This window comes from Salvelinus sp. IW2-2015, linkage group LG22, assembly GCF_002910315.2.
Source record: "Salvelinus sp. IW2-2015 linkage group LG22, ASM291031v2, whole genome shotgun sequence".
NCBI lineage: Eukaryota > Metazoa > Chordata > Actinopteri > Salmoniformes > Salmonidae > Salvelinus > Salvelinus sp. IW2-2015.
The window spans coordinates 21,954,502-21,964,382 of NC_036862.1; the positions used below are offsets into that span (position 1 = coordinate 21,954,502).

Consider the following 9,881-nt stretch of genomic DNA (forward strand, 5'->3'; position numbering starts at 1 on the left):
CACATCATGAGGTGTTGCCATTAAGTGGTTTGGTTACATGACCTTTCAACTGTCATAAAGCACTGTAGTAAGTAGATTATACAATTGTTAGCCCCATAGAATTACATATAGAAATACATGTGTCATTTAATAGGATTTCTGTTCTGTGTAATTTAATAGGATCTCTGTTCTTAGTGCTGATAATGACGAACAACATATTATTCCAGGTACCTATGTGGTGTTCCGGATCAACACCCTGGCCTGGATGACCCGCTGGCTGGTCCTGAACCGGGACAACATCCCCCTGTTCAGCTACACAGCGGGGAGTGTAGGGCTAGCCATTATGACTGCCATGAATATAGTGCTCTTCTACCGCCTGCTGAGGTCTGACTTCCTCAAGAGTAGTACACCCACGCCCACGGACTGTAAAGAGAGTAGAGGGCAAGGAGAGGGAAAGAAGGAGACGTAGGGAGGGAGGGAGAAGAGATAATGGCAGAGATTGTATAATGGCAGAGATGGATGAGATGTCCTTGAGTATTCGAGAGGGTGAGCAGGATGTATGAACACACGTACGTACACACACAGAGAGATACATAAGACATCTTGTAGCGAAGCCGGGAGCGCGAGGATGTCAGTCACATACAAACACACACACATATAAATACACACTTTGTGGCCAATAGACCTTGTACCTTATGCCTGTACTCTACCTAAGAGATCTGACCAAATACACTTCCCCAGCTCTTCTGTTTTGAGGTACAGGCGTTTACAATTCACACACACAAGGTCCATTGAATGATAGCCAAAAAGAAGTGACACATCTATGAAATAATGTGTGTGTATATATGTGTACTGTGTGTGTGTGCAGGATAATGTGCTCTACTGTACCTTAGAAAGTTTGGGTTCTCACCCAATCAGTCGTGTGTGTGTGTGTGTGTGTGTGTGTGTGTGTGTGTGTGTGTGTATAGTCAAAAGTTTGGACACACCTACTCATTCAAGGGTTTTTCTTTATTTTTACTATTTTCTACATTGTAGAATAATAGTGAAGACATCAAAACTATGATATAACACGTATGGAATCATGTAGTTTAAAAAAAAGTGTAAAATATATCAAAATATATTTTAGATTCTTTAAAGTAGCCACCCTTTGCCTTGATGACAGCTTTGCACATTCTTGGCATTCTCTCAACCAGCTTCATGAGGAATGCTTTTCCAACAGTCTTGAAGGAGTTCCCACATGCGGAGCACTTGTTGGCTGCTTTTCCTCAGCGGTCCAACTCATCCCAAACCATCTCAATTGGGTTGAGGGTCAGGTGATTGTGGAGGCCAGGTCATCTGATGCAGCTCTCAATCACTCTCCTTCTTGGTCAAATAGCCCTTACACAGCCTGGAGGTGTGTTGGGCCATTGTCCTGTTGAAAAACAAATGATAGTCCCACTAAGTGCAAACGAGATGGGATGGCGTATCGCTGCAGAATGCTGTGGTAGCCATGCTGGTTCAGTGTGCCTTGAATTCTAAATAAATCATGACAGTGTCACCAGCAAAGCACCATCACACCACCTCCTCCATGCTTCACGGTGGGAACCACACATGCGGAGATCATCCGTTCACCTAGTCTGCGTCTCATAAAGCCACGGCAGTTGGAACCAAAAACCTCAAATTTGGACTTATCAGACCAAAGGACAGATTTCCACCGCTCTAATATCAATTGCTCGTGTTTCTTGGCCCAAGCAGGTCTCTTCTTCTTATTGGTGTCCTTTAGTAATGGTTTATTTGCAGCAATTCGACCATGGAGGCCTGATTCACACAGTCTCCTCTGAACAGTTGATGTTGAGATGTGTCTGTTACTTGAACTCTGAAGCATTGATTTGGGCTGCAATTTCTGAGGCTGGTACCTCTAATGAACTTATTCTCTGCAGTAGAGGTAACTCTGGGTCTTCCTTTCCTGTGGCGGTCCTCATGAGAGCCAGTTTCATCATAGCGCCTGATTGTTTTTGCGACTGCACTTGAAGAAACTTGAAATGTTCCTGAAATGATCCGCATTGACTGACCTTCATGTCTTAAAGTAATAATGGACTGTCGTTTCTCTCTGCTTATTTGAGGTGTTCTTGCCATAATATTGACTTGGTCTTTTACCAAATAGGGCTATCTTCTGTATACCATCCCTACCCTGTCACAACACAACTGATTGTCTGAAACGCATTAAGAAGGAAAGAAATTCCACAAATTAACTTTTTAACAAGGCCCACCTGCATTCCAGGTGACTACCTCATGAAGCTGGTTGAGAAAATGCCAAGAGTGTGCAAAGCTGTCATCAAGGCAAGGGGTGGCTACTTTGAAGAATCTCAAATATAAAATATATATTTGATTTGTTTAAATGTATTTACATTTTTAAAATCCCTCATCAATCTACACACAGTGCCCCTTTAATGACAAAGCAAAAACAGGTTTTTAGATTTATTTTTGAAAATGTATTTAAAAAAAAAAATGAAAGACCTTTTGCACCTGAGACTCAATTGAACTCAGGTGCATCCTGTTTCCATTGATCATCCTTGAAATGTTTCTACAACTTGATTGGAGTCCACCTGTGGTAAATTSAATTGATTGGACATGATTTGGAATGGCACACCTGTCTATATAAGGTCCCAAAGTTGACAGTGCATGTCAGAGCAAAAACCAAGCCATGAGGTCGAAGGAATTGTCACTCTGACAGTGACAAATTTCCTTTGTGGAGATGGGAGAACCTTCCAGAAGGACAACCRTCTCTGTAGCACTCCACCAATCGGGCCTTTATGGTAGAGTGACCAGACGGAAGCCACTCCTCAGAAAAAGGCACATGACAGCCCGCTTGGAGTTTGCCAAAAGGCCCCTAAAGGACTTTGATTCTCACGATTCTCTGGTCTGATGAAACCAAGATTGAACTCTTTGGACTGAATGCCAAGCATCATGTCTGGAGGAAACCTGACACCATCCCTACGGTGAAACATTGTGGTGGCAGCMTCATGCTGTGGGGATCGAGGGAAAGATGAATGGAGAAAAGTACAGAGATCATTGATGAAAACCTGCTCCAGAGCGCTCAGTACCTCAGACTGGGGCGAAGGTTCACCTTCCAACAGGACAACGACCCTATGCACAAAGCTAAGACAATGCAGGAGTGGTTTTGGGACAAGTCAATGAAAGTCCTTGAGTGGCCCAGTCAGAGCCCGGACTTAAAACCGATCGAACATCTCTGGAGAGACCTGAAAAAAGATGTGCAGCGACGCATCGAACCTGACAGAGCTTGAGAGGATCTACAGAGAAGAATGGGAGAAACTCCCCAAATACAGATGTGCCAAGCTTGTAGCATCATACCCAAGAAGACTCAAGGCTGTAATTGCTGCCAAAGGTTCTTAAACAAAGTATTGAGTCTTTGGTCTGAATACTTATGTAAATGTGATATTTCCATTATTTTATTTTTTTATACATTAACAAAAATGTATAAATCTGTTTTTGCTTTGTCATTGTGGGGTATTGTGTGTAAATTGAGGAGGGAAAAACATATTTAATCAATTTTAAAGTCTTACCCTTTAACGTAACAAAATATGGAAAAAGTCAAGGAGTCAGAATACTTTCAGAATGCACGTGTGTGTGTGTGTGTGAAATGTCTTACAGGTTGAGGTGCAAATCTCATAACACTGAGAAAGAAAAAATATATAAATACTATAGGGAATCATTGAATCCAACACCTGTGTCTTCTTGAACATGTTGTAAACATGTTGAGTAAAACTAGCACTAGAGTCGAAGACGTTTATTGGCCAAGCCTTATGTAAACTAAACACCTGCTACCTCAGAAGACCGTAGCAACTGCATCTGTTCGTAACATGAGTATTGCTATCTATTTTGTAAGGGTTCCCATGAGGCGGCGCACAATTGGCCCAGCGTCGTCTGGGTTAGGGGAGTGTTTGGCCGGCTGGTATGTCCTTGTCCCATCGCGCTCTAGCGACTCCTTGTGGCAGCCGGGCGCATGCAAGCTGACTTCGGTAGCCAGCTGTACGGTGTTCCCTCCGACACAATGGTGTGGCTGGCTTCTGGGTTAAGTGAGCAGTGTGTCAAGAAGCAGTGCAGCTTGGCTGGGTCGTGTTTCGGAGGATGCATGGCTCTCAACCTTCGCCTCTGCCGAGTCCGTACAGGAGTTACGGCGATGGGAGAAGACTGTAACTAGCAATTGGATATCACAAATTTGGGGAGAAAAGGAGTAAAAAGCACCAAAAATAAAACAAACAAAAACAACAACAAAAAAGGGGCGTGTTGGTATTGCTCAAAACTGTTTCACATACTCGTAGATCGGGTTGTTAACCAAACACAAGGTTCACTTCAGATTGAGGTTGAATTTTGTGGAAATTAAACTAAAACAACATTGCCCTAAGAAACAGCAGCTATGTTTGCTTTCTCTCCCTCACACACACACACAGGCAACGGCTGCTATGTTAGTCCATTTGGAGCTTGCTCATTAAGTCGAGTGTACCTCTCAATACTAGGTCCACACAGTCACCATGACAACCGAGAGAGCCAGCTCTTCCCATACACACCAGCTAATGACATCACTAATGACATACAGGCCGTTAGACTGGTATCTGATGACTGACATGGTTGGTGGTCATTGAATTGTCATTACAGAGTTGGCCTGAAGGAGGCAGAACACTCCTTAGAGGAAGGATATGGGACAGGTGAACTGATCCTGGATCTGTGCCTAAAAGTGCAACTTCTACCTAGAGCAGGGATGGGCAACTCCAGTCCTCAGGAGCCTGATTGCTGCCACACTTTTTTCCCCAGCTAACATGCCTAACTCCAGTAATCAACTAATCATGATCTTCAGTTCAGAATGCCATTTGTTTAATCAGCTGTGTTTGGTAGGGATCGGGGAAAAAGTGTGACACCACTCCGGCCCCCGAAGACTGGAGTTGCCCATCCCTGCTCTAGTTAGAAGTTGCCCATTTAGGCACAGATCCAATATCAGCTACCTGTCCCATATCCTAGATCTGTGCCTAAAAGGGCAACCTCTACCTAGTATCCATCATAACATTACAGACCATCGGTAATATTGCGCTGAAGTTTTTCTAACAAGATGTATTTCTATGTTTTGTTCCAGGTTTTATTTTTTTKWWTTTTTTTGTATATTTGTAATTTATTTGTACTAAAAAAAAGTTGTGGATTTAATTATCAAGGATGAATAAAATTATAAATATGGTTAATGAACACAGTTTGAATAATATTGTATATCCCTTTAGAATAATTGTTGGTTATATTGGAGATATATGGATTGATAGTGGTATCTACAGTATATGGTGTATAAGCTGTTGGGCATTGTGGTGTTTCTATAACCAGTGAGGGGTTCTTTCTGTTTCCCTGAGTCTAGAACATCCATGAGGGTCTTTTGAAAAGAGCTTATTCTTATTTGCCTGTTGATTCTTTTGCTCTCTGACCAAACACATCCACTATTGAAGGGGTGGCCAGTATTACCCAGCAAGGGCTGGTTCCAGCCAAGCAGTAATTCTACTTGACCAATTCTTCATGGAATACTATGATTAGAATAGCAAAATTAGATGACCCTACCAATGGCAACACACTGCTATACTGTACCACTATCAACAATGAAAAGACACTAATGATGTTTGATATGAAGCTCATTAGCAAAGAATAATTAAAAAGCTTGTTTCAGCTGCTTGAATAGACCTCCCAAACATCAGACAGTCAATGAACGGCTGAAGACTATTCTACAAAAACAGCCATGATTTGTTTCCATTCAGAAGTTTCCTTTATTGCGATAAGACTCCTGAATGAACTTCAATAGTTTACAACATGTATGTATGTACTATATTTGTTTMTTTTCGAGCAGATTAACCTTTGGTTGTTGTGGTGGTATCTGAAGTACTTGCATGAACTTGTGAGCTTTATATTGCGGATCATGTGCCCTGTTTTGTAATGATACGACATACTGTTATTGCTATTTGCCATTATAAATGTAAAGTACCATTGTGACCTAGTTGGTTGGTAAGTGTCTGTATATTGTTGTAGTCTTGTAACGGCTGTCCTCGCTGACAGAAGGAGAGGACCAAAAAGCAGAGTGGTTAGTGTTCATTATTTAATGAAAGTCAACAAAACACTTCAAAATACAAAACAACCGTGACAAAACCGAAACAGTCCTGTGTGGCACAAACACTGACACAGGAACACAATCACCCACAAACAAACGGTGTGAACAGCCTACCTTAATATGGTTCTCAATCAGAGGAAACGTAAAACACCTGCCCCTGATTGAGAACCATATAAGGCTAAATAACAATGAACCCAACATAGAAACACATAACATAGAATGCCCACCCAGCTCACGTCCTGACCAACTAAACAAAGACAAAACAAAGGAAAATAAGGTCAGGAACGTGACAAGTCTTTTGTAACCACATGATGTAACTTTGGTAATGGAGGTTGCGACAATCCTAACAGTGTTGCGTAAATGGTGAGCCGAAGCCGAAAAACGCGAAGTTGGTCGATCCCCGTCGAGGGAAGCGCTGATTTTTTTTTATATGACAGTAAAACATTTTTATGATGACCAAAAAATGTGTTAGCATCTTCAATTCTTGCACATTTTCGAATAAATATATTTCATCACTCTGCTCACGCAAATTTGCCAAACTGCTAAACTTGGAACCAATCAGAAATCCCATACATACCTCTCCACTACAAGACCATGGTACTTGCCTACAGAGCAGCAAGAGGACCTGCCCCTCCCTACCTTCAGGCTATGCTCAAACCCTACACCCCAACCCGAGCACTCCGTTTTGCCACCTCTGGTCTCTTGGCCCTCCCGCTCAGCCCAGTCCAAGCTCGTCTCTTTCCTGGCACGCCAATGGTGGAACCAGCTTCCCTATGAAGCTAGGACAGCAGTCCCTGCCCATGTTCTGAAAACATCTGAAACGACCTTTTCAAAGAGTATCTGTCTTAAATAATTCCTCCCCCCTCCGGAACTAACACTCGCACTTGACTTTTTTTTCCTCCTGACTTTGCTCATAGATACTTTATTGAGGAACAATGTACTTAATATAAATAAATATCTGTTTTTGAGTGCACTTGAAATATGCAGCGTGCAATACGAATTGTCTCGATCGTATGAAGAGCTAACTCCGTTGACCATTTAGCCAATTTATTGAAAGCAAGCCAATGTGACAGTTTAACGAGCCTAGCCAGCTACCATATATGTCAATTTGCCTGCTCAGGAGGGTAGTGTTTCATTAGCTATCTCTCTGTCAGTGAATTACATTTTTTAATAATGTTTTGATATTTTGGCATGATTAGGCTACAGTGGTGATTTTTTGCATGTAAATCTTGGTGGGGCAAACATGAATTGTACGATAACGGTGATAAACGGTGCCCACAAACTGTTAGGGCCTACATAAAGCTGTCCCAACAGCAGAGCTTTCTTTTCAGCAACACGGAGTGAGTCCATACCACTGCTACACCTGGCTATCAGCAGAGGCTTGTCTGGCTTGTCTAGCACCATCTTTGAAATGCAAGAGAAAGGTCCCAGTTCCAGCCATCACTCTGGTTGTAATYCCGATGGTGTCCACAAGATGGCAGCAGTGTATGTGCAAAGTTTCATACGGATAACTTGAAGTATGAGCGAACTACATTACATTTAGTGTGAAGTCACCCAGGTATATTTGGGCAAATCGTGAAGGAGACATTTGCATTCATATTAYATTTTTATGCAAGAATATCGTCAAATCTGTATACTTGGACTCTGATTTAGCTTTTCCAGTATTAGTAACCATATTATAAGTTAAACATTTGCAAAACAACCAGTTTTCATAACTTCATAACTCTGAATAATCTTATAATTTTTGTCCAAAAGGAAAAGGCATGCTGTCGCAAAAGGTTGGCAGTTACATTTTGAGACAGATACAGGGTTTCCGGATACTCCCGTAAAGTCCAGCTCATTGGCTATCTAGCTAGCTTTGTTTGACCCCGATTGGTCAAACAAATTTGACCAAGTTAAAGTCAATCAAGTGAAGACCGCCCTCGTCATCGGCGTGCCATGAAGGCGTCCCTTACTGACCAAATGTGGTGTCCTATAGGATATACTACACCCCTAATGATATAGTGAAGTCTGGTTACGTTCTAGGATCTCTGAGGAATAMATACGAATGTGATTTGACTGGTTGAAACAACGTTTAGAGTTAGATTTTCACAGATTCCTTTCTTTGCAAATTGAACGAGTGGAAATACAAAATCGATCGTGCATGCTATATGGACCTTTTTAGGGTATGAAAAAGGATTTTATCTCACAAAACGATACTTCGTGTTATCTCTGGGACCCTTTGGATGATAAATCAGATCAAGATTTCAGAATGTAAGTACACATTTCACCTTCAGAGGTGAATTTATCAAACCTATTGCAGTGAAAAAAGTGTTTTGTTGTTAGGAGCTCTCCTCAAACAATAGCATGGCATTTTTTCGCAGTAATAGCTACTGTAAATTGGACCATGCGGTTATATTAACAATAATTTAAGCTTTCAGCCGATATAAGACACTTATATGTACCGACATTTGTTGTTTCTCTAAAATCTGCGATCATGACAGAAGGCGCTGCGTGATTTAGAACTGTCCCTTGGACGGGACGCCTATCCATTATATTATTTGTTCAGCACTTTTGAAATGTACAGCGACAGAATTCAGAACATGGGTTATTCTTACAGTATTCTCCCTGTTCAGAACCGTAGGATAAATAAAGGGGGCATATAAGCAGAAAATGAAAGCTCTTACAATATTCGATGATGACATTTCTCTAAAACAGGCTATAGGCTACATGTGCACCACCAAGTCAGAACAGTAGGCTAAGTTATGAGGGGGAAAGGGACCAAATTATTAGGGTGAGGCACATGGGCTACTAACAGCTTACCACACATCATACACTTAGTATTGCTTTCTTAGCAACAGTATACATATCTCCCTGGCATACTACATAATTTATGCAGAAGCAGACAATACATTTTTGGACTCACCTTGTTGTGCTGTGCTCACTTGAACAGGAAGGTGGCGCTGCGGTCCTTCTTGTGTACAAATTTTGTCATCAAAGTCTGGCATTCTCTGGATTTATGATGCTTTCTAGACAACTGTGAACTCTGAAAAAAACAAGGTTGAATCATGACGTCAGTGATCTTCAGGTCGGAGCTCTAGAAAGAGCCTTGAGTTTCCAACTTGGAATTCCGAGTTGGATGACCGTTCAAAACATATTTTCCCAGTCGGAGCTCATTTTTTTCCTTGTTCCCAGTTGTCTAGAACTCACTGAAGATTTCTGAGATTTCTCTCAGTTCCAATTTTCCAATTGTTTTGAACAAGGCTGAAGTCATGCTGGATTGACAGCATGGCCAATGTATTCAAACGTTTCTGGCCCATGGTGTTGAATGTTTATCCTTTTAAGCTTTGAAAAGAGACCCTTAAACCCAGACATGAACCACACACCCACTCCACTGAATAGCAGGCTAGTGATTTCTTGGCARCGCTTGCAGTTAGCCACTGATTCCTTCCAAACCACTCATTGTTGAATTTGTGATTTCCAACTTGTTGTGTAATGTTTATGTCCAATGGCCGATGAGCACTGATRTGTTTTATCTGTAATATCTCTTCATATGACAAGGATTGAAAAGGATATGCCAGTACATTGTCTACGTGATTCATGATGATGACTTGTCTAGCTTGCTAGCTAAGATTTTGAAAGTATGATGTTGACATGATTAGTCCAATCAAAGCTACGGTAGATATAACGTGATTTGACGTACTTTTATCTGTGGTCAATGATCTTGATCCTTCTTGGATGGGCACTTCTAATGCAACTCTATGGCAGCACCCTGTAGAGCTCTCCCCTT

At 41.6% G+C, this 9,881-nt stretch overlaps 1 protein-coding gene across 1 annotated transcript in view; it reads left to right on the forward strand.

Annotated features, from left to right (window-relative positions):
* Positions 1 to 5,117, forward strand: part of tlcd2 (TLC domain containing 2) — a 44,807-nt gene extending 39,690 nt beyond the window's left edge. The window contains exon 5 of the mRNA XM_024014165.2: positions 207 to 5,117. Coding sequence (XP_023869933.1) covers positions 207 to 448 — 242 coding nt within the window. The 3' untranslated portion in view covers positions 449 to 5,117. The remainder of the gene's footprint in view (positions 1 to 206) is intronic.
* The last annotated feature ends 4,764 nt before the right edge of the window (positions 5,118 to 9,881 follow it).